The following is a 22429-nucleotide window of genomic DNA, read 5'->3' as shown; positions in this document are numbered from 1 at the left end:
ATTAATCATGTGAATTTGAATTGGGATGTGAACATGAAAACGCTGCAGCCCACATGGGATTAACATGACAGGCTAAAGCAGGAATAATCAGGCACGTATAGAACATGCTGTACCACGACAGAGGACCAGACAGTGAACCACTGTAGGGAAAATTGGCGTCTTTATATTACTTAGATAATCCCATAAAAAGGGCCCACCACCTGCTAGTCTCCATTGAGTTGTTATTAAAGGGCCCACGTTACGCTATTCTCTGATCTTTCTGATGTTATAATGTTGTTTCCTCATCAAAACATACCTTGTGTTTTGTTTCATTCACACGACACATACTCTGCATATTTGGGCTGACTTCTTCTCTCAAGTTCCACCTTGTGATGTCATGTGGTAATACAGGAAGTGCTCCACTGTGTTTTTAAACTCCATACACCTTCACTAGAATCATTTGGAAAGGTTTATGCTGTGGAATTGCCAATCTTTACTGAATTTAAGATAAAATGTAGCTGTTAACTCCAGCTTTGAGGGTTGCAGACAGCCTAATAAATCAGTATTACTCAAATGTGTGAATGAAACAAAACACAACTTTGTTTTTGAGGAGGTAACAACATTTTAACATGTCTTTAAGCTCACAGGAATCAATTCTGTGTAATATAGGACTTGAAATTTATGGTAAAGTATGTCTGTGTAATCCCTCAGTCGTCCAGGTCTGATCTATAGTAAAAGCCAAAAAAATAAATAAACAAGAGTTTACTTTTGGCTTTTAAAAAAAGCTATATTTGATTTGAACCCGTTTACCTCATATTTGGGAAAAAAGTTAGGTCATGTTTATTTATTTTACAATCTAAATCGTATGTACAATTCATTTAAAGACACCAAATTATCAAATAGAGAGTTAAAACCGTACTTTGGAACATTTTAGATGGGGATATAAATAGGTTTTATACCATATTGTGGAAGATTTTAGCCAAAGTAATAACATTTCCATGGAAAGAAGCAGACCAAGAGTCAGGTTTGTGGAGAAGCAAGCTCTCTCACAGTATAGTAGTAGTTTTTTTTAGTGCTATCAACACAGAGGGTTTTGCTTTTGTCTTTACTTTGACAAAAAAATGACATACTGTGGCTTTAGTTGTGAAACGATGAATAGGAAACAAGATTACAGCAAGATTAGATCACGTTTGCCTAATATGTTCCCCAATGCTAAACCGCAGCACACACCACACAGAGCCCCAGAAGGAGACGACCCTGCGCTGACAGGGCTGTGGCTCCTAAAGGTTAATAATTGATTGTGGAAGTACATTATTTATTTGGTACTTTAGATCAAGTTATTAAAGGAAAACAGACTGGAGATAAATAAAGACAGCAATGCACTCTGGGGAGGGGTCTGACACCTGCTTGTGTCCATGGAGGTGATGCTTCGCTTAGAAATTTCCACAGTTAAGCAGTAAACATATCAATTTTCAGGGAAATGTTACATGAAATGTTTTCAAGCTTTAAATTCCAAGATAGATACGTTTGATACATAGACTGTATATATAGCTTGCTACCATTTTTAAAATAAGTAGTGAGCACGGGCGCAAATTGGCTCCACTGACTCTAGCTCAGGAGTCTCAAACTCGCAGCCTGGGGGCCAATTGCGGCCCACGAGATGATATTTTGTGGCCCGCAGGACAATATGAAAGTTTATTGTTGCGTGTAGAAGGTTCTGCCAAATTAGTAAACCCAAAACAGACCTGTCACAAAAGATTCAACAAATAATAATGTTTACCCATGAAATCCGCAAGAATTGGCATATTTCCTCATGTATGTCGAAAACAGCGACGATGTTTGAGCAGATTTTAACAAAGCTTTTTTTGGAATACCTGATGCGGCCCAGCCTCACCCAGACTCTGCCTCCTGCGGCCCCCAGCTAATTTCAGTTTGAGACCCCTGCTCGAGCTCCTGGTGTTTATTTCACTATTTTGCCTCTACATCAAGATAATATATAAACATTTCTAACAGGCCAATGAATTTCTTGAGGTCACCTCCGCTAGTGTTAGCAACAGGTTTGATTGCCAGCATTGCTAAGCGTTACCTTCAACACCCTCGCTCCTGATTGGCTCATTGGTTGCTATAATACACATGCTTGGATTTACAAATAATATATCCAAATTAGCCGCTATAATCGCTAGCCTTGATGGTGTCATTTGGCTGGAGCCGAATGCTATGGATGATGGCGCAGTTCCTCAGCCGACTTATATATACAGTCAACGGGTTAATGTCATGCAGTGGAACATTCTTAGCAAAGCAATAATACATCATCATGGAGAATAGTGTCGCATACTATCCACAAGAAAAGTTGGTCCACCTTTAACAAATGTAGATATCTTTTGCAGTGCAGAACAGGCATTAACACTGAGCAAACCTGAATAATGTGTGCTTTCGATTCAAGGATCTCTCGTTGTAAAACAGATACAGGTGATAAACTCTTACCTTTAAAGTCATCTCTCCCACAAAGATGGCCGTAAAGATGTAGTTGGAGACGGTGAGGAACACTCTCTCCTAAAAAGAAGAGAGAGAGAAACAAATCAGGAAGAGTTAAAACAGCTATTCATCACATAGTAAAACCACAGAGTTCTATTGTAAATGCAAAAGAGGCGCACTGCAAACAATAAACTCTATAATGTGAATCTACACAAAAGAACTTCAGAATTGAAACATACAGCTTGAATGGTTCAGATTCATTTACATCGTAGACATAGACCAGATTTAGATTGAGGGCCACGTACTAAAAAACACATTAAACTGAGGGAATATGTCCATAAACTCGTCCAAACTGCTCAAATGTTGAACCTTATCATTATTTGTTTGGGATTGCTGTTACAAACCATTTCCTAGGGAAAGAAAGGAAGGCAACACAAGATAGTATAATAAAATAAGCAGCTTTTATGTAGGGAAATGAAGGGCATTTAACAACTTAGGATTACAATACAAAAAAAAAAACAAAGTCAACAAAAGGAGGCTCTAAGAGTAGAGTACAAAGTCAGTGAAATGGCATGGCGATTCACAAACAGAATCTTGCAGCCAGGAGTAACAGGGGGTGAGTCCTTTTGAATCTGGAGCAGCCACAGGTGGAGGGCGACGATTGGCTGAGCCTTGATTGCCCCTCCAATCGCACGTAGAGTAGGCTGTCAATCAACGCCAGCTGTGGGGCATAACGGAAGGAGCCGAGAGAGAAGGAAGAGGCACATGGTAGGAGGAGCCGGAGGCCAGGGGCCGTAACACTTCCCCCCATAAAGATACGACCTGGAGCATTACATTTTTTTTTTTTTTCAGAACGTTACAAGTATCTTTTGCCAAATAGCCTTACCTACATTCTGGACAGGGCATCAGCAAACACATTCTCCGAACCCTTTTGTGGCGAATTTCCAAGTGGAAATCCTGCACCATCAGTGTCCACCGCATCAACCGTTGGTTGTGCTTGTACATGCATGACAAAAACGTTAGGGGGTTATGGTCAATAAGTACAGTGACAGGCTGAGAGCAGGATTCAAGGTACACCTCGAAATGCTGGAGAGCAAGCAAAATGGACAACGTTTCCTTCTCTATAGTGGATACTTGAGCGGATGTTTGTTAAATTTGCGAGAGAAGTAACTCACCAGGTGGTCCACACCTTCTGCATCCTCCTGCAGTAGGACCACACCTGCTCCAACTGCACTGGCATCTACCTCAAGTTAACATGGCAGACGCGAGATTTTTCGTTTACGGTCTGGACTAGTAATAATGTAATCAGTGTCAGTGATTTTTTGTTTAATCACATAAGGGTCGAAAAATTTATCAGAAAGCGCATGGCCTTGGATGGGAAAGACGAGCACTTCATGACCTACATTAAGTTTGCCTTTTACAGCCTTTCTGTCAAAATGACGCTTCATTTTTGTCTGACCTTTGGCTAATTTTGGTTTGGCCACTTATTATCCGGGAATGATTGTTGGATCCCGGACGAGCCCCCAATGTGTTACAAACCATTTCCTAGGGAAAAAAAGGAAGGCAACACAAGATAGTATAATAAAATAAGTAGCTTTTATGTAGGGAAATGAAGGGCATTTAACAATTTAGGATTACAATACAAAAAAAAACAAAGTCAACAAAAGGAGGCTCTAAGAGTAGAGTACAAAGTCAGTGAAATGGCATGGCGATTCACAAACAGAATCTGGCAGCCAGGAGTAACAGGGGGCGAGTCCTTTTGAATCTGGAGCAGCCACAGGTGGAGGGCGACGATTGGCTGAGCCTTGATTGCCCCTCCAATCGCACGTAGAGTAGGCTGTCAATCAACGCCAGCTGCGGGGCATAACGGAAGGAGCCGAGAGAGAAGGAAGAGAGAGAAAAAAGGAAGAGGCACATGGTAGGAGGAGCTGGAGGCCAGGGGCCGTAACAATTGCTATGTCATCAAACTGCTCAAAATCCAAAATGGAGGCCACTGGAGACAAAATAAAGTAGACCAAAACATATGTTCAGGGATTAAATGACATCAACTCAAAAGTGGTAATGAGTTTTAGATTTTATAACAAAAATATGCAACAGATTTGAGTCTAAATGTCATTCAGTTTGCTTCTCTATTACAAAGGCCCACAATGTGATCTGAGCTATTATACTAAAAGTATAATTTGGGGTAAATCGTGTGATAACATTTCTGTGTTTGTTCAGTAAAATCTAAAAACAAGGGTTAAGACTACACATGTTTTTTATTGTCTTAAAAACGTGAAAAACAGATCTAGTTCATATTATTATAATTATTATACATATCAGTTTACAGGGGTCCAAAGTTATTCCTCACTTACCTTATGATTTCCAAGCATATTAATTATTCACCGTGATGAGTTATATGGCATTATTCACAACTTTTAGAGACGAGAGTGGAGTTTACTATGATGGAAACCCTGGGCTCAGACTGTGTGTGGTGCAGATCCGGTGTCCGCAACTATTTCATATAATTACAAGTTACGAGAGGAGTCCACCGCAAGCCTTTTCTCTTAAATAAATAGTTATAGTTTCAAAGACAGGGACCGCAGCAGTGCAGCAGAGCAGCAGAGCGCTGTTCTTGTGAGAGTGTCGCACCTCAACAAAACCAGTCACGGCTGGACTAGGTGCGGTCTGACTTCCTGATAATTGGACAGTAAAACCATTTATAATTAGATGCCGACAGTCCACAGTGGACTTATTCTGACCTCAACAGCTGTTTAAACAATATAGCTGTACAGGGGCAAGACGCATTTGCATTTCATTCATATACATGTGTTATGACCCAGGTGGACCAAACATATTAAAGAGGGCACAGGAGTCAAACGTGTTGAAAGAGTTGAATGATTTTTATTTTAAGTAAATTTTAATTCACTTTAAAAAGCCAAAACACATGTGTAAATGTCTTTAAAGTGGGCTTACATGTAGCTGACTGACTATTTATTTGCATCTTCCTTTGATTTGTTATTATTTCTGATATTCATGAGGTTAATCCCAATTTCTCCTTTGAAATGGCATGCACTTCACTTTTGTCTCCATTCTGGTTTTTTTTTTTATGTATTTGTTATTACCTATTAACTCATATAAAGACATTGATTTGTTTTGAAATGCAGCACAGACTAGACAGTTCTATGGTAGTTAAACCTTAGTTACCCTTTTGCATAATAAACTATAACTCTTCCTCTGTGTATTTCCTCTCTATTTCCTTACCCACTGCGACATGCTGCGTGTTTGACTGTGGCTTACCAGGCTCCCCTGCATGATCTTGGGCCTCTCCAGAGCCACGGTGATGCAGTTGGAGAAAATGAAAGCCAAAACCACATAGTCGAAGAGCTTATGTGCGATGATGGACTGGCACATCACCCGGAATCTATGGGGAAACAAGAAATAGAATATGAAATAAAGATAGTCATATTTCAGATCGGTTTAAATAGACAAGGACAAATGGGTGAGGCGAGGTGGTTTACTGAATGGGTGGTGAAGAGGAGGAGATGGAGAGGCCGAGGAGGCTGAGGAGGCTGATGCTTCTGCTGCGGCTGGAGGAGATGGGGTGGAGGAAGTTTGCGGCTGAAATGGTATATATAGAAGAGAGAGCGTGTTTATTGGAATGAGTATTTATATCAAGCATTTTTTACGGTTGGCACGATATGAATAAAAAATGTGATTTACGATGTTAAATATAGCAAGAGCAACTTTAACTTTCATTTCAGTTTATATGATATTGACAAAGTTTGTTCAAGTAGAAATGTAAATGTTTCTAGCTAGTCAAATTGTGTGTGAATCAAAACATAACAAAGATAAAACCAGGACCAACAAACGACTATGCATGTAGAATTAAAACATGAAACTATGTCACCTTTTCCCATAAAAAATCATATTGAATAAATATATTTGAGGTATTTTTTTCTAAATTCTAAATTATTTTCTTTGGATAAACATAAATTAATTGCATAGACAAAGGTGGCATAATATATTTGTTTATGGTTAAAGGAACTGCATTCAATTTTAAAAAGTTATTACAGGCACAACTGAACCTGTGCTGCCAGAGCCTTAACCTGTAGATAGACGACACATACAAGTTTTTTTCTCATTCTCACTGAGCTGCAGAGGCCGCATTAGCACTGATTTATGATTGGCTGCAGATGCTGGGGGTTATGTAGTGATGATTCAGATCAGGCTTGAACCAACTGGATTTCAGCATTGGTACTGGCAACCCAAATGATGTGAGGATCATTTTGAGAATCAAAACACCAAATTATATCATAAACAGCTTGGCCGTCGTATCCAATGTTTTTGTAAATCAGCATTAGAATTATCAGTAAAAGCTATATTTGATTTGAACATGTTTACCTCACATCTGGGGACACAAATAGATAATTTTTATGGCATTTAAAACCTAAATCTTTAACATTTACAGTAGAATTAACACACTATCGCACACTATCACTTGTAATCTTCCACAACATGGCTTTAACATCTACCATTTCACAACACAGAAGCAAATTAAATGCTTGCTCACTTGTTCTGAGGAGAGAAGAGAAACACAGACCAGTCCTCTCGGGTCTCACACCAGTCTGGTTTATAAGCCTCCAGCATCTTCTGGATCCTGAAACACAGGCTCTGCAAACACAGCACACGCACAATGAGCTCTAACATACGCTCGACATAAACAAGCACAGATCTCACACAACGTCCCCACCAAACATGCTAACCGATTGGAACATGGTACAATTTGGCAGCAGATTTTCAGAGCAGTTTGAATGAATTGCTGTTTAGTTAAGATTTTGCCAGATCTTTGGGGAGTTTATTTTAGTTTTAATCAGCAAAATGTGTCTTGCAAAATTGAGTGCGCACCTGAAAGGGTTGTCAAAAGTACTGAAAATCAGATACTAAGCGATGATAAAACTACAATCAAAATGCAGTATTAATTTGGGCAATTATCGGTACTAAAAAAGTCATAGGACAGAAATCTTAAAGGTGCACTAACTTTAATAGTGGAGGGTATGCCACACCAGTCTCCATGGAGATGTTTTATTACTTTACTAAGAATGTTCCACAGCATTGCATTAAACCATTAACTGTATATAGAAGTGCACTCAGGGAACGTGATGTCTCCCTCCCTGAGTAGCTCTCAGCAGCGGCCAATTGAAGCCAGTCGAAGCTAGCAGTTACAGCGGCTAATTTGGTTATATAATGTGTATAATAGCAACAAAAGAGCCAATCAGGAATGAGAGTGTTGGAAGGTTGCCCCCTCCTGCTTGCACCACTGGTTTGGCATGGGGTGGGCGCTTAGTGATGGTGTCAAAAAGGCACCTGATGGATCTGTTATTAATACTCCTATCTTGATTTAGGGCCAAAATAGTGAAATAAAAACACCAGGATCATGTAGAGCGGGTTAATATGAACATTTAAAGGTCAGAATGATGAGCCTGACAACAGCGGCTACAGAGAGAGGTGAAAATTTTTGAGTAGAAGTGAATTAGAACCAGAGCTTAAAGATATTTGCTATTTGGAACATGGAGTACAATTTATGGGACATTCCAGGCAAAGGAATAATATCACAATGAGACAAGCAGGCGGCAGACCCTCCCACTGAAAAGTTACATAACATCCACCTTTAATTTGATACCATTCACACCTGTTTAATATTAGTCACTCTCTTATCACCAGCAAAAACCCCATGCAATATCTTAGCCGTACTGTCTCCTTGTTTGGATAGAGACTAAATGATTACCACAAACACTTGTCTAGTGAAGGCTGGGAGCATCTGGGCACATTGCCATCTGCGCAGCCTCACCCCTGCTGTCTGAATAGTGCTCTCTAATTAGCCTTGTTTTTCACATATGCGCACGTGTTTACAATGGAAACAACAGGATTCCCCAGAGGCCCAGGTGACAGCCAGAGCAGCCAATAGACAAAACACTCGAGAGGCGACACAAGGGCGACAACTAGGTTATGTTACAATATTAGGCAACGTTTCACAGTAAGATACAAACATTCTAGATAGGTGGGTTACAAACAGTTTTCCCTTTTTTTCAAACGCTTAAATATGCTGTACCTGATTTTTACTGTCTTAAAAATAAAAATCTTATCGCGACACAGGGAGGGCATTTGGTACAGACAGACATACGGTTTGCAGTGGTCCAAAGAAAATCCTCCAAGCATCCTAATTATTCATCACAGTGAGTTTATTTAGCGTTTATTTAGCGTGAGAGCTTTTAACAACTCGGCATAGTTTTGCTGTGACGGTAAATCTAACAACAACTAGCATGCTAACGTGCACTTCTTGATTCTCTCACAATAAATCCTTTAAAATACAGCACACAAAGGCTTAATATACTTGTACTGAAGCAAGACAAATTCATATAAATGGGAACTGGGTCTTTAATAAGGATTATATATCTTTTTAACTTTTCCCAAGCTCACACGAACCCTTTTTTCAACCGTGTGCAGGGGCTTTAGAACAGTTTTAAAAATGTTTAACAAAGTAAAAGCTCTCAAAAGTATTACATGTCTCTCTATGCATCGGGCCCAAACTGCACCTGCACAGGAGGTCATGCAAATATTTATACTGAAAACTACTATGAAACAAAGTATTTATTGAACAATAGATTAAACTTGTGAATCATGAGTTTAATCTGCCTTTTTACATATAATAAATACCAAAAAAATAACAACAACAACATAATTTTCTTCTAACTCACTCACTAACTTCTTCTTTCTGCTGCTGTCCCACATAAATCCTTATAATCTAAATAAAATTATGAGTTGACTAATACACATTTTGGTCAACTAAGACACTGTCGACTAATTAATCGACTAAAAGCCAACAGCTTTAATTGTGATGTCATCTGAAACTCACCAATAGAAACACCAGAAAAGCTTTGATGAGGTAAAGTTGTAAACAGACACTCAATAATTGTTCTATATAGACTGTCATGGACTTTTTGTATACTCACATATTCAATGTCGTCATCCATGTCCTCCCTGTCCTTGGTGCGGGCGTTGACCTGGGGGTAGACCTCTGTGCGGAGTTGGTTCTGGGCGTGGCTCCTGGCTACATGGTCTCCGGTCCCCCTCCCCATGTGGTCGCTGTGGTGTCTCATGGAGCTGTGTGGGAGCTGGGATAGTGGGGTCTTTCCATTACAGTCCTGGTGCAGTCTTTCCCCAGAGAAGCTGATCTGTCTGTGGGGAGCAGAGATGGGGAGGGATGAGTTAGATTCTATGGGATTCTGTGTGTAAATGGAGTCCTGGACAGATGTATAGCCTGTCTGTCCTGGTTCAATCATGGTTTAGTTTTGATTCAGTTCTAGTTTAGTCCTGCTTTAGTCCTGGTTTAGTCCTAGTTCAGATGTGATGTAGTACTGATTCAGTCCTGGTTCATTTCTGGTTTGGTCCTGGTTCAATCCGAGACACAACTACAGTCTGTCTGTCCATGGTTCAGTCCCAATTCAGCCCTGATTTAGTTCTGAATTAGTCCTGGTTTAGTCCTTGTTCAGTTCAAGTTTATTCCTGCTTTAGTGCTGGTTTAATCGTGGTTTAGTTCTAGTTCAGTTGTGATTTCATCCTGGGCACATCTAGTTATTCAGTCCTGGTTTAGTCCTGGATTAGTCCTGGATTAGTTCTGGATTAGTCCTGGTTCAGTCCCAATTCAGTCCTGGTTTAGTTCTAGTTCAGATGTGATTTCATCTTGGTTCGGTCCAAGGCACATCTACTTATTCAGTCCTAGCTTAGTCCTGGATTAGTTCTGGTTTAGTCCTGGATTAGTCCTTGTTTAGTCCTGGATTAGTCCTGGATTAGTCCTGGATTAGTCCTGGATTAGTTCTGGATTAGTCCTGGATTAGTCCTGTTTCAGTCCCAATTCAGTCCAAATTCAGTCCTGGTTTAGTCTTGGATTAATTCTAGTTTTGTCCTGGTTTAGTCTTAATTCAGTCCTGATTCTTTCTGGTTACTTGTTCTTGACATTTTTCTTGCAGGACGAGGGTTTCAGTATAGGGGGCGCTCTGGGACTGTTCATTTTCTATGAATGTTGGTCTGTCTGTTACTGCCTAATGATTGTTTAATGTTTGATTTTCTAACTTTCTGTTGGTTAAATCAACAATCTTGTGAAGGCCTGCGAGGCGAGAGCTGTAAAGAAGTTTAAAATGAGATCTACTTAATTGATATTTTATGCACAAACTTTAGCAAACACTGCCAAATAATAATAATGAAACACTGCCAAATAATATTAATAAAAGCTCTGCCAAATAATATTAATAAAACACTGCCAAATAATAATACTAAAACACTGCGAAAACATTGCCAAATAATAATAATAAAACACGAGAAAAATTCATTAAAACAACACTTTAAAAAAAAAAAAAAAAAAAAATTGGCTATGCTTGCTAGCTTGTGACTAATGTTATTTGAGGGGCTTGTTTAACAGTACAAAATCAGCTTACCTGTTATAGTTCCAGTTAAGTCAGTTCTTTATGATCAGATTGTGTTAAAACAAAGCTCATATTAAAGTCTAACTTGAATCACAGACCTTCAGCCAGAGCAGTGCCTCTAGTTAGCGTTACCAAGTATCAATAAAGGTTTAATAAAAAAAATAAAAATACAGCTCATCATAACCATTTACGTGGCTTTTTATCCCCACTTTTTACTTTTCCTTGGGTAACAATATTTTGAAGTAACAATGCTCTTACAATTTGACGTTCTGTACTCACCTCTGAGCGTATGGGTTTGGCAGATGAGTTAGCACGTGCTCTGGCACTTGTAGCAGGTTTGGAAGTTCTAAGGACAATGCTCTGCGATCTCTCCTGGGCCCCAACTGTCCCGACAGCAAGGGAGGAGAGAGGTGATGGAGGGAGGGCGGAGACAGCAGTGACTCCTCCTCTTCCTCTTCCTGTCGGCCATGTTGGATGTGACGATGCGGGGAGGAGGATGCTCGGGGCCCACGGATTCGCAAGCTCCCGCCCATCACGTTCGCCGGACTGTAGCCGTAGCTGTAAATGAGCTTTGGCGTGGAGGTGGGGGTGGGGTTTGGTGTGTAGGCGGGGCTAGAGGATGGCGAGGAGGCGGAGCATGGTCTGACTCCTCCCATGCTGTTCCAGCTGGAGCGGCGGGCCCATAGGTGGTGAGGGTGAGGGGGGACAGGGCGACCCCAGTTGTGGTAGCCTCGGCCTGGGTACTGGGGAGAGGAGAGAGACTGGTTAGCGACTTAGCTTAGCCAGATCATTAAAGGAGACATAACATGCTACATCTATATTTTACCATGTACTTAAGCAAAATGTGGCTTGCCCCAGTACAGATATATTGTATAAGGAGCTCTTTAAAATGTCTGCTGTGTACTGTCTGCATCAATTTATGAAGCATTTTACTGTCCGATAATCAGGACGTGTGTGTTAGCATGCTAGTTGTTGTTAGCTTTACAGGCAAAACTCCACTCTGGCCTCCAAAATTGCCTCTAACCTCATCACAGTGAATAATTCAGTGAAGAATAACTTTGGATCATTGCAAAACTAGCTGTTTCTGATGTTTTTAAGACAGTAAACATTAGGTACAGTGCCTTTAAGAAATACTACATAGTCAAATAATATAGACGAGATAACTAAATCAAATTACTTTAAATCAACTCGTTTAACCAATAGTTTCATTTTGTATTTTATTTTCTACTCAGGTCTTACCACAGCTCTCTGGTCCAGATTGCAGAGTGAAATGACGCTGTTTTTCCGTGAGTTCAGCGCATAGGTCCACTTGTCTCCAGGAAACAAACCAGGGGGAAGGGCCGACACATCCAGGTGACCGTTGGGGGTCAAAGTGCAGATCTTTGGGTCTGAAATCAAAAGGAAGAAAATAATGCGGAATTGGTCACATTTATATACACATTAAGGAACTTCTTATCAATTCACACACAGTTGACAGTACTCAAACACAGGGGGGCAAGGCAAATAAAGTGTCTTGTCCAATGGCACAACAAAAGTAAACACACGTGAGAGCTAGGATTTGAACCACCAACATTTGGATCAGTGAATGAACATTCTATGAGCTGAGATACTACACCCTCTATCTCTGGAATCATGTAGTATAATGGGAAATTAAATAACTCAAGCCATATTTAAGTTTAATTTTAACTGTCTAGTGAAGACAATTGGCTCTGTGCACAATGGCAAATGGCTAGCTCACTGTTAGCTTAACTACTTTCAATTTAATTACATCTCTGAGAGGTTTTTGAAAAGTCACACTAAAATGAAATTATTGAATAGAAGGTATTACGCAAAATCAACGTTTTGGAGCTTTCCATTATGTTGTAATATTGTTCCCTCGTTCCCTCATCAGAAACATGCCTGAAGAGGTTTTACATGTCATTCATACATATTTCAGTAATTTAGTGAGTTCTCCTTGGCCCTATTCAAACCCTAATACTTTTAGCTGTAAGTGCTCAGCCCTGGTCACCCATGCTCCTGCACTGCAATTCTCCATAAATATACAAACGAATGATACAAAACCATACACTATGATTTCACAAACCTGACGTGATGTGCAGTAGTTCATTAGCTTGATGCACATTGGTTGTAATGTGATAGTACTCTGAAGGGGAGTGACAAAGGGAGGAGGGAGGAGGGAGTCAGGGCGTCCAAAACGAAAGTGAAACTTATAAATCATGTTAATATGTTGTTGCCCGAAAATTTAGCATTTTAAAACGATAAAAGTTACCATGGTGTAATGTGTTAGCAATACCCCATAGAAGTAAAATATCCCCTCTTTAAAGATAATGCGGTGGACAGGGAGTTTTACAAATGAGAAGACTTATTCATCAGACGTGAATAACACTGGGTTGTCTTTACATTAAATTTTAATAAGCGGTTTGTTTTATATTTTATGTTTTTATAAAAGTTGGCATTAGCTTTGAGACACAATGTGCTAGTGAGCACTCTGGTGTTAAGGTTTAGAAACACTTTATTGTCTCCGTGGGAAAATGTATCTTCTGCATTTGACCCATACAGCCAATTACTTTTAATGCTGTTCTGGTGGCTTGGCTATGTGCAGTCTAGATCAAATATAAGTAGTGTAACTAAATAGAGTTATAACATTTCATAAAGTATGACATTTTTATATATACTGAGAATGAGTTGTAATGAGTTGCAACTTGTAATTGTATCCTGAGTATATGAGGCTAATGAAATTCTGTTTGTGATAAGGCTTTTAAACCAATAGGTGCTCATGTCATGCTGTTATATCAAACCAATATAGATTTTTCTTTTTGCTGTAGTGCACATTGATGAAAAATGGATGAAAACCATATGAAAACACCCTTTTGAAACCATAGCCATCTCTCCTTACCTGACAAATGCAGAGAGTCCTTGAGCTTATCATTCTCCTCGAAATTACAAGAGGACCTGTCATCATCCGAGTAGGAGCGGTTGGCGTCGCCCTGGCAACGGAGAGCACAATAGCGAATCAGCCATCATCACATTTCCCTAATTCTTTCAATGTTTTTAAGGTGACATTTTGTGCTTTCTATTTATCATTTGAATTTAGAATGATGTCTGTATTTGGAAAACACACTTTATAATCTACACCTCTGGTTCCCTTAGCTATTAGGGAGTGTGACTGCCATGCTAATAGATCCATGTGTTTGTTGTGAACACAATTTGGGCCCGGAAATGCTCTGAATGAGTCCTGTGATGGTTTATGGACTTAAAAAACTACTCAGGAGACGTTCTGGTTTCTGATCTGTGATGTAACTATTCTGGGAAAATTTAAGTTTTTGACCTTGTAAACAGGATTAATGAAATACGTGTAGATGGAGCAAATATAACTGCAGTTAATAAGGAGGAGCAACATTATATAAAATGTGTGTAAATGGCATTTTAATAGCATTGTCTGCTTGTTTTTTTGTTTTTGTTTTGTTTTTTAGGGCAATTTAAGTGAAAAAATGTAAATTTGCAACTTTGTGTTCAAAAACCAAACCATTTCAAGTACTATGTGACATTACACATGACTGACCTGATTAAAGCGAGGTGTTTCTGATTACAAACACCTGGGATGGGTGGAGTATGAAGTGTGGAAACCAATCACACTGTTTTTCATATGTCCAGAACCCGCTCCTCCTTCTCCCTTTCAGTTAGTGGCGCTATTTGAAAAGTGGCTGTGGCTGTGTGTGTGTGTGAGAGTTTAGGTGTTTAGTCCAACTTTAAAGTACCTGTGGACTAAAGAAAAGAGTGCAAGAGGAGGAGGGGAACAGTGCGATTGGTCTAATGGGTATCCACTCTTCAAACTTCGTCCCTGTAGACAGGTGTTTGTAATCAGAAACACCTGGCTTTAATCAGGGCAGTCTTGCGTGATGTCACCAACTACTGGAAATTGCACAGGCCACTGAATGCAGCATAATATTAGTTTTAGGAGTTTTTAAGTTTAGCAGTGACAAAAAAGTGGATTGAGTGTTAAGTTCCACTTGAAATCACTAGAATTGATTTGAACAGTGCATTTTATTTGCTTTACCTCAGCTTGAAATCCCTCAACCAAGATGGCGACGAGTAGATTGAAGAGCACGTAGTTCCCAAAGGTCATGAGGGCGACGAAGTAGAGAGCAGCACAGGGAGAGGTGGAGGCCATGCCATTGTACAGCACCATGTTCCAGTCCTCCTGGGTCAGAATCTACAACAAAATGTATTTAATAAGAGGCATTACTGTACAGTATAAGGCTGCACAATATATCACAAAAATATCGATATCACAGTTGGTTGATGCAATAATCGATATCACAAGAAAATAACCCAAAGTTCTTCATTTCACCAAAGTGTCCTGTTTTTGGAAAGTAAAATGGACAAGAAGTTCTAAATTAGACTATGGTTGGTCTTGGTTTTATCTTTAAGTGTTTATTTTAATCCAGTTTGACTAGTAACTAAAGGCATGCACATGTTTAGTTTTAATGTAACTGAATATATTGTGCCAAAATTAATTAAAATATTGCAATAAAAAACATAGTTATCGATTATCACATCTTTTTCTCATTTCGTACAGCCCTATTACCATAAAACAGTGGTTCTCAAACTGTGATATACTATATGTGATAGACTCTTCGTCAGTTAGTGTTAATATAATTAGGAGTTGGTCATTAGTGGTGTACTCCTATTTTAGAACTGGTTTGTACTAGTTTAGACCTGGAATCCTGCTAAATATTTTTTACTATTTTGTGTGTGTCATGATGTCAGTTTCCCTGTCCTCCCGTGCTCTCTCCCCCTCCCCTACCTGTGTGTCTGGAGCTGGGTGGAGTGCCTGACTCCCCCCGTGCACACCTGGGGTGCATCAGCCTAATCACCACCACCTGCTGCTGAGTACAAGAAGGCTTGGCAGTCTACACTCGGTGCCAGACCGTCCGCGTGTAAAACGTGAATGTTTCTAGCTAAGCTTTGTTATTTGGTACTCTCCTGCAAATGCTCATTTGGATTTATGCACCCTCCAGATTCCTGCCTCGACTCGCCCAGCTCCTGCCGCCACGTTCCAGTCCCGGTATCGCTTCCAGCTCGTCTTGTCTCCTGCTCGTCTCGTCTCCTGCTCGTCTCGTCTCCAGCTCGTCTCGTCTCCTGCTCGTCTCGTCTCCTGTCCGGTCCTGGTCTCTGGTTTGTCCCCCGCTCCCCGCTCTGGTCTTCGTCTGCTCCGCCCGCCCTGGTACCGCACCTGCTTCTATCCCCGTCCTGGTCCTGTCCTGCCCGCCTCTACCTGCACCGCACCCGCCTGACCCGTCTCCCGCTCCCTGGTTCCTGTACCTGCTCTTGTGACCTGTTTAAAGACTGCATTTTCACCGTTGTAAATAAACACTGTTAAAACTGCTCTGGTCTGCATCCTTTGGTCCTATCCGCACCGTTACGACAGAACGGTCTGGCCACTATGGACCAAGCAGGCTCAGATCCGGACCAGACGCGCCGCCTCACGCACTCTCACCCCGAGGCGGTGCTGGGTCAGCATGAACAATCCATTCGAACTCTATTGGAGCTAAATCAGACATTGTCCCAGCAGGTGGCACAGCTTAACCACCAGGTGGCCGCGCTCCTCGTCACCCCGCCTGCTGCAGCTGGAGCGCCGCCACGCCTCCCGGAGCCGAGAGGCACGGATCCGGAGCCGTATGCTGGACAACCTCACCTCTGTCGCGGATTCCTGTTCCAGTGCGAGTTCATGTTCCAGCAATGCCCTTCTCGTTTCAGCTCGGGGGCCACCAAGATCCGATATATATGTGGATTACTCCGGGGCAGAGCTCTCCAGTGGGCAGAGGCGCGCCTAATGAAGACGTCTGTGGATAGCCTGGATTTTAATGAATTTGTGTCCACGTTTAAGCTGGTGTTTGACCACCCGCACTACCAGGACAATGCTGCCTCCCGGTTATTGACTCTCAGCCAGGGCTCCAGGACGGTAGCGGACTATTCCATTGAATTCTGGACACATGCGGCGGAGCTGGACTGGACGGACAGCGCGCTGCGGGCTGTGTTTGTGCGGGGCCTGAACGAGACTTTGAAAGATGAATTGGTTTCCCGGGACGAACCCCCCGACCTGCGGACCCTCATCTCCCTCACTCACCGTATAGACAACCGCCTACGGGCTCGTCGCCGAGAGAGACGCCGGTCACCGGTCCCGCCGGAGCCACGCGCTGCCCCGCCCCCGCCGGATGAGCCCATGCAACTCGACAGGACCCTTGTGTCGGCCGAGGAGCGTCAACGGAGGCGTCGTCTGGCCGGGGCTTGCCTCTACTGCGGTGAGCGTGGACATTATGTGGTCACTTGCCCAGTTCGGCCAAAAGGGGGGGCCCACCAGTAGCACTGGGAGTACTGGTGGGCGAGCAACACATCCTGGACTCTTCTAATAGACTGCGGCTCAGCGCCACCCTGTGCGTTCGCACAGAGACCTTATGCGTTTCCGCCCTTATCGACTCCGGGGCTGAGAGGGACTTTATTGATGCCCAAGTCGCGGAGCAGCTCGGGGTCTACCTGGAGCCCCTCGAACGCCCCTTAAATGCCCAGGGGCTCAATGGACGTTTTCTGGGGCACATCACTCACATCACAGAACCTGTCACCGTGATTCTGTCCGGCAACCACCAAGAGAACCGTCAGTTTCATGTCCTGTCCTCCTCCGCTTCTCCTCTGGTCCTTGGTTACCCCTGGCTACGCGCCCACAACCCTGTTTTCGATTGGGCCAGGGGCGGAGTTTCGGGCTGGAGTCCCGATTGCCACGCCAAGTGCCTTCGGTCCGCCCTCCCTCCGGCCGGGAGGTCCGTTCCTGTCGCTGGTCCGTCCCCAGACACCCCCAATCTGTCCTCGGTGCCTGCTGAATATCACGACCTGGGGGAGGTTTTTAGCAAGAGCAAGGCCCTCTCTTTACCGCCCCACCGTCCATATGACTGCGCCATTGACCTCCTGCCGGGTGCCCCACTACCATCTAGCAGGCTATATAACCTGTCTAAACCTGAACGCGAGTCAATGGAGGACTATATCCGTGGGTCCCTGGCTGCCGGAATCATCCGCCCGTCCACTTCACCCGTGGGAGCGGGGTTCTTCTTTGTGGCTAAGAAGGACAAATCCCTGCGGCCTTGCATTGATTACCGGGGTCTGAACAATATAACCGTAAAGAATAAATACCCGCTTCCCTTACTGGACTCGGCATTTACGCCCCTCCACGGTGCGACCATCTTCTCAAAGTTGGATTTGCGGAATGCGTACCACCTGGTGCGCATCAGGGAGGGAGACGAATGGAAGACGGCCTTCAAGACACCCCTGGGACATTTCGAATACTTGGTTATGCCCTTCGGTCTCACCAACGCCCCTGCCGTATTCCAAGCCCTCATCAACGATGTGCTCCGTGATTTCCTTAACCGATTCGTCTTTGTTTACTTGGATGACATCTTGATTTTCTCGCGGTCCCCCCAGGAGCATCATCAGCACGTTCGCCAGGTTCTCCAGCGCCTCCTCGAGAATAAACTGTTCGTGAAAGCTGAGAAATGCGAGTTTCACGCAGAGGAGGTCAGCTTTTTGGGCTTCATTGTGGGGCGGGGCCAAGTAAGAGCTGACCCTGAAAAGATCCAGGCTGTCACTGAGTGGCCCGTTCCTACCAGCCGGAGACAGCTCCAGAGATTTATCGGCTTTGCCAATTTTTATAGACGTTTCATCCGGGATTTTAGTAGGGTTATCTCGCCCTTAACTAAACTCACCTCTCCTGCTTTGCCGTTTGCCTGGTCTCCTGAGGCGCAGACAGCCTTCGAGAGGCTTAAGAGACTATTTACCTCCGCTCCCATCCTGCACCAGCCCGACCCTTCACGGCAATTCATCGTGGAGGTCGACGCCTCCGACTCGGGAGTGGGGGCCGTGCTTTCGCAGAGGTTCGACCCCCACAACCGCCTCTGTCCCTGCGCCTTCTTTTCCCGGCGATTGTCCTCGGCCGAGGTCAATTATGATGTGGGGGATCGGGAGCTCCTTGCCGTAAAGCTGGCCTTGGAGGAGTGGCGCCACTGGCTCGAAGGGGCGGAGCAACCATTCATCGTCTGGACCGACCATAAAAACTTGGAGTACATCCAATCCGCCAAGCGCCTCAATCCCCGTCAAGCTCGTTGGTCCCTCTTCTTCAGCCGCTTCAACTTTCTCCTCACCTACCGCCCCGGCTCTCGGAACGTCAAACCAGATGCCCTCTCCCGCCAGTTCGCCCTGGAGGATAGCCCGGTCACCGCAGAAACAATTATCCCCTCCTCGTGTGTGGTGGCCGCGGTCCATTGGGATATCGAGGACACCGTCCGAGAGGCCCAGACCAACGACCCCGACCCAGGTAACGGCCCTCCAGATAAACTGTTTGTTCCCGATTCTGTCCGGTCTCAGGTGCTCCAGTGGGTCCATGCCTCCCGTTTCGCCTGCCATCCTGGTGCCGGTCGCTCTCTCTCCCTCCTCAGGCGACGCTTCTGGTGGCCCACGATGGACACAGACACCCGGGCTTATGTCGCCGCCTGCCAGGTATGTGCTCGGGCCAAGGCCTCCCACTCACCCCCTTCTGGTCTCTTGCATCCTCTCCCAGTTCCTCGTCGCCCTTGGTCCCACATCGCCTTGGACTTCGTGACGGGCCTTCCCCCTTCCCAGGGGAACACGGTGGTTCTCACCATTGTGGACCGCTTCTCCAAGGCCGCCCATTTCGTTGCCCTGCCTAAGCTCCCCACAGCCAAAGAAACTGCCGACCAGCTGACCAGTCATGTCTTCCGACTCCACGGCATCCCGGTGGACATCGTGTCCGACAGAGGGACCCAATTCACCTCTCAGGTATGGCGGTCTTTCTGCGACAGTTTGGGGGCCACGGTTAGCCTCACGTCCGGGTTCCATCCACAATCTAATGGGCAGACGGAGCGGGCCAACCAAGACCTGGAGTCGGCCCTACGGTGCACAGCCTCCGCCAACCCCGCGACCTGGAGTACTCACCTACCCTGGATAGAGTACGCTCACAACTCCCTCGTGAGTTCCGCCACTGGTATGTCCCCCTTCGAGGCATCGCTGGGATATCAACCCCCTCTCTTTCCCACGGAGGAGAGGGACCTCGCCGTCCCGTCTGTTCAGCGCCATCTCCAGCGCTGTCGCCGGATCTGGAAGAAGGCCAGGGCGGCCCTTCTTCGGGCTGGAGCGCGCACTAAGGCGACGGCCGATCGCCACCGTGTCCCGGCGCCCGTATACCAACCTGGCCAGATGGTTTGGCTCTCCGCCAAGACGGTCCCGCTGAAGACAGACTCCCGTAAGCTGTCCCCCCGATTCCTGGGACCGTTTAAGATCATGAGGATCATAAATCCATCGGCGGTGCGCCTCCAGTTACCCCCGTCTCTCCGGATTCATCCGACTTTTCACGTCTCCCAGGTTAAACCAGTCCGGACCAGCGACCTGTGCCCTCCGGCCGATCCCCCACCGCCCGCCCGAGTCATTGACGGCCACCCGGCGTTCACCGTCCGCCGCCTGATTGACGTTCGTCGCCGTGGTAGGGGCCTCCAGTACCTCGTCGATTGGGAGGGTTACGGTCCGGAGGAGCGATCCTGGGTGCCCAGGGCACGCATTCTGGATCCCGACATGGTGAGAGACTTTCACCGCGCTCATCCTGACAAGCCTGGGGGTCCACCAGGAGGTGGACCTTAGGGGGGGGGTACTGTCATGATGTCAGTTTCCCTGTCCTCCCGTGCTCTCTCCCCCTCCCCTACCTGTGTGTCTGGAGCTGGGTGGAGTGCCTGACTCCCCCCGTGCACACCTGGGGTGCATCAGCCTAATCACCACCACCTGCTGCTGAGTACAAGAAGGCTTGGCAGTCTACACTCGGTGCCAGACCGTCCGCGTGTAAAACGTGAATGTTTCTAGCTAAGCTTTGTTATTTGGTACTCTCCTGCAAATGCTCATTTGGATTTATGCACCCTCCAGATTCCTGCCTCGACTCGCCCAGCTCCTGCCGCCACGTTCCAGTCCCGGTATCGCTTCCAGCTCGTCTTGTCTCCTGCTCGTCTCGTCTCCTGCTCGTCTCGTCTCCAGCTCGTCTCGTCTCCTGCTCGTCTCGTCTCCTGTCCGGTCCTGGTCTCTGGTTTGTCCCCCGCTCCCCGCTCTGGTCTTCGTCTGCTCCGCCCGCCCTGGTACCGCACCTGCTTCTATCCCCGTCCTGGTCCTGTCCTGCCCGCCTCTACCTGCACCGCACCCGCCTGACCCGTCTCCCGCTCCCTGGTTCCTGTACCTGCTCTTGTGACCTGTTTAAAGACTGCATTTTCACCGTTGTAAATAAACACTGTTAAAACTGCTCTGGTCTGCATCCTTTGGTCCTATCCGCACCGTTACGACAGTGTGAGAAGTTTGAGAACTAATACCATACGTCAGTGGTGGAAGAAATAATTGATTTTGTAAGTAAAAGTACAGATATCAGACCAAAAGTACCCGTTTAAAAATGCACTTATAGAGTACAACGTATTTCAGATTTTGAAGTCTTATAAGGCTTCAGATACAGTGATTTTGGTACAGATTTGTGCAGAATTTTGTTCAAAAGAAACAACTGAATCAAAACTTTTTTCCTTAGCTGTTTTTATTTGTATATTTTTGTTTGCTCATATTATGAACATATTAAAAATAAACCCTCAGCCTTTTCAGCAGGTCTCACAAAATAATAACAAATACTTTTACTTTTCAGTCCTCTTCTCATTTTAAATCACTTTGAAATGTACATATACATACACATTTTAGGTATCTGTACTTTACATTTCATCACTGCATAACATATAACATCTATAAAGGTTAATTAAAAACAATATTTATCAATAATGGAATAATTATCTGATTAATTTAAGTTTCACAATATTTCAGACATTTTTTGTTCAATTATTTTGGGTGTGTATGAGCAATTTTTCTAAAGTGCGCATAATTATAGGCCTATTAAATCCATTATCGTTAGAAAAGAAGAGCTTTGTCTCGTTAAGTTCTACATACATTTAGTAATATATTCATAGACATGCTTCATTTATTTGTATCATAATTACAGTCATATTTTTTATCGGTACTAATGCATGTTTCATTCACTCCTCACACTGTTCTGAGCCAAGAGCCACTCCAGTCACCAACAGCCACTCCAGTCATCAACAATCCCTCTTACACCACATTAGCATAATATGAGACCATGAAGTATTTTTGCTACTCAAAGTTATTGTCAATTACAATTTAGATCTAGTTTTAAAAGTGTGGGGGTGCTAGATATTGTTTGCAGTGTGGTTGTTTGAGTGCAGCTTTGCAGTACCTGAAAGACAGTGACGATGGCCCAGAGCAACGAGTCAAAGTTCTTGCGGTCAGGAACAGTGTCTCCAGCCTCCGTCTTCAGACTGAACTTACAGCCGAAGATGTGCATCCCCAGAATACTGCAACACAAACACAATAGATTCAGTAGAACATGAATATATGTCACTTCACACTTTCCCTTCGTTCTG

The 22429-nt window shown here is 44.2% G+C and overlaps 1 protein-coding gene across 1 annotated transcript in view; it reads right to left on the bottom strand.

Moving 5' to 3' along the window:
* LOC117374768 (voltage-dependent T-type calcium channel subunit alpha-1I-like) overlaps positions 1–22429 on the bottom strand; it is a 240336-nt gene that overhangs the window by 57788 nt on the left and 160119 nt on the right. Inside the window, exons 12-20 of the mRNA XM_055223783.1 lie at positions 22243–22360; positions 14974–15129; positions 13813–13903; positions 12156–12304; positions 11231–11659; positions 9447–9719; positions 7007–7107; positions 5734–5857; positions 2464–2532 (exon numbers count right to left, since the gene is read on the bottom strand). Of these exons, the coding sequence (XP_055079758.1) occupies positions 2464–2532; positions 5734–5857; positions 7007–7107; positions 9447–9719; positions 11231–11659; positions 12156–12304; positions 13813–13903; positions 14974–15129; positions 22243–22360 (1510 nt within the window). The remainder of the gene's footprint in view (positions 1–2463; positions 2533–5733; positions 5858–7006; positions 7108–9446; positions 9720–11230; positions 11660–12155; positions 12305–13812; positions 13904–14973; positions 15130–22242; positions 22361–22429) is intronic.

Source organism: Periophthalmus magnuspinnatus, chromosome 8 (genome assembly GCF_009829125.3).
Source record: "Periophthalmus magnuspinnatus isolate fPerMag1 chromosome 8, fPerMag1.2.pri, whole genome shotgun sequence".
Taxonomy (NCBI): Eukaryota; Metazoa; Chordata; class Actinopteri; order Gobiiformes; family Gobiidae; genus Periophthalmus; species Periophthalmus magnuspinnatus.
The sequence above is the reverse complement of the archived record's forward strand: the minus strand, read 5'-3'. Positions and strand labels throughout refer to the sequence as shown.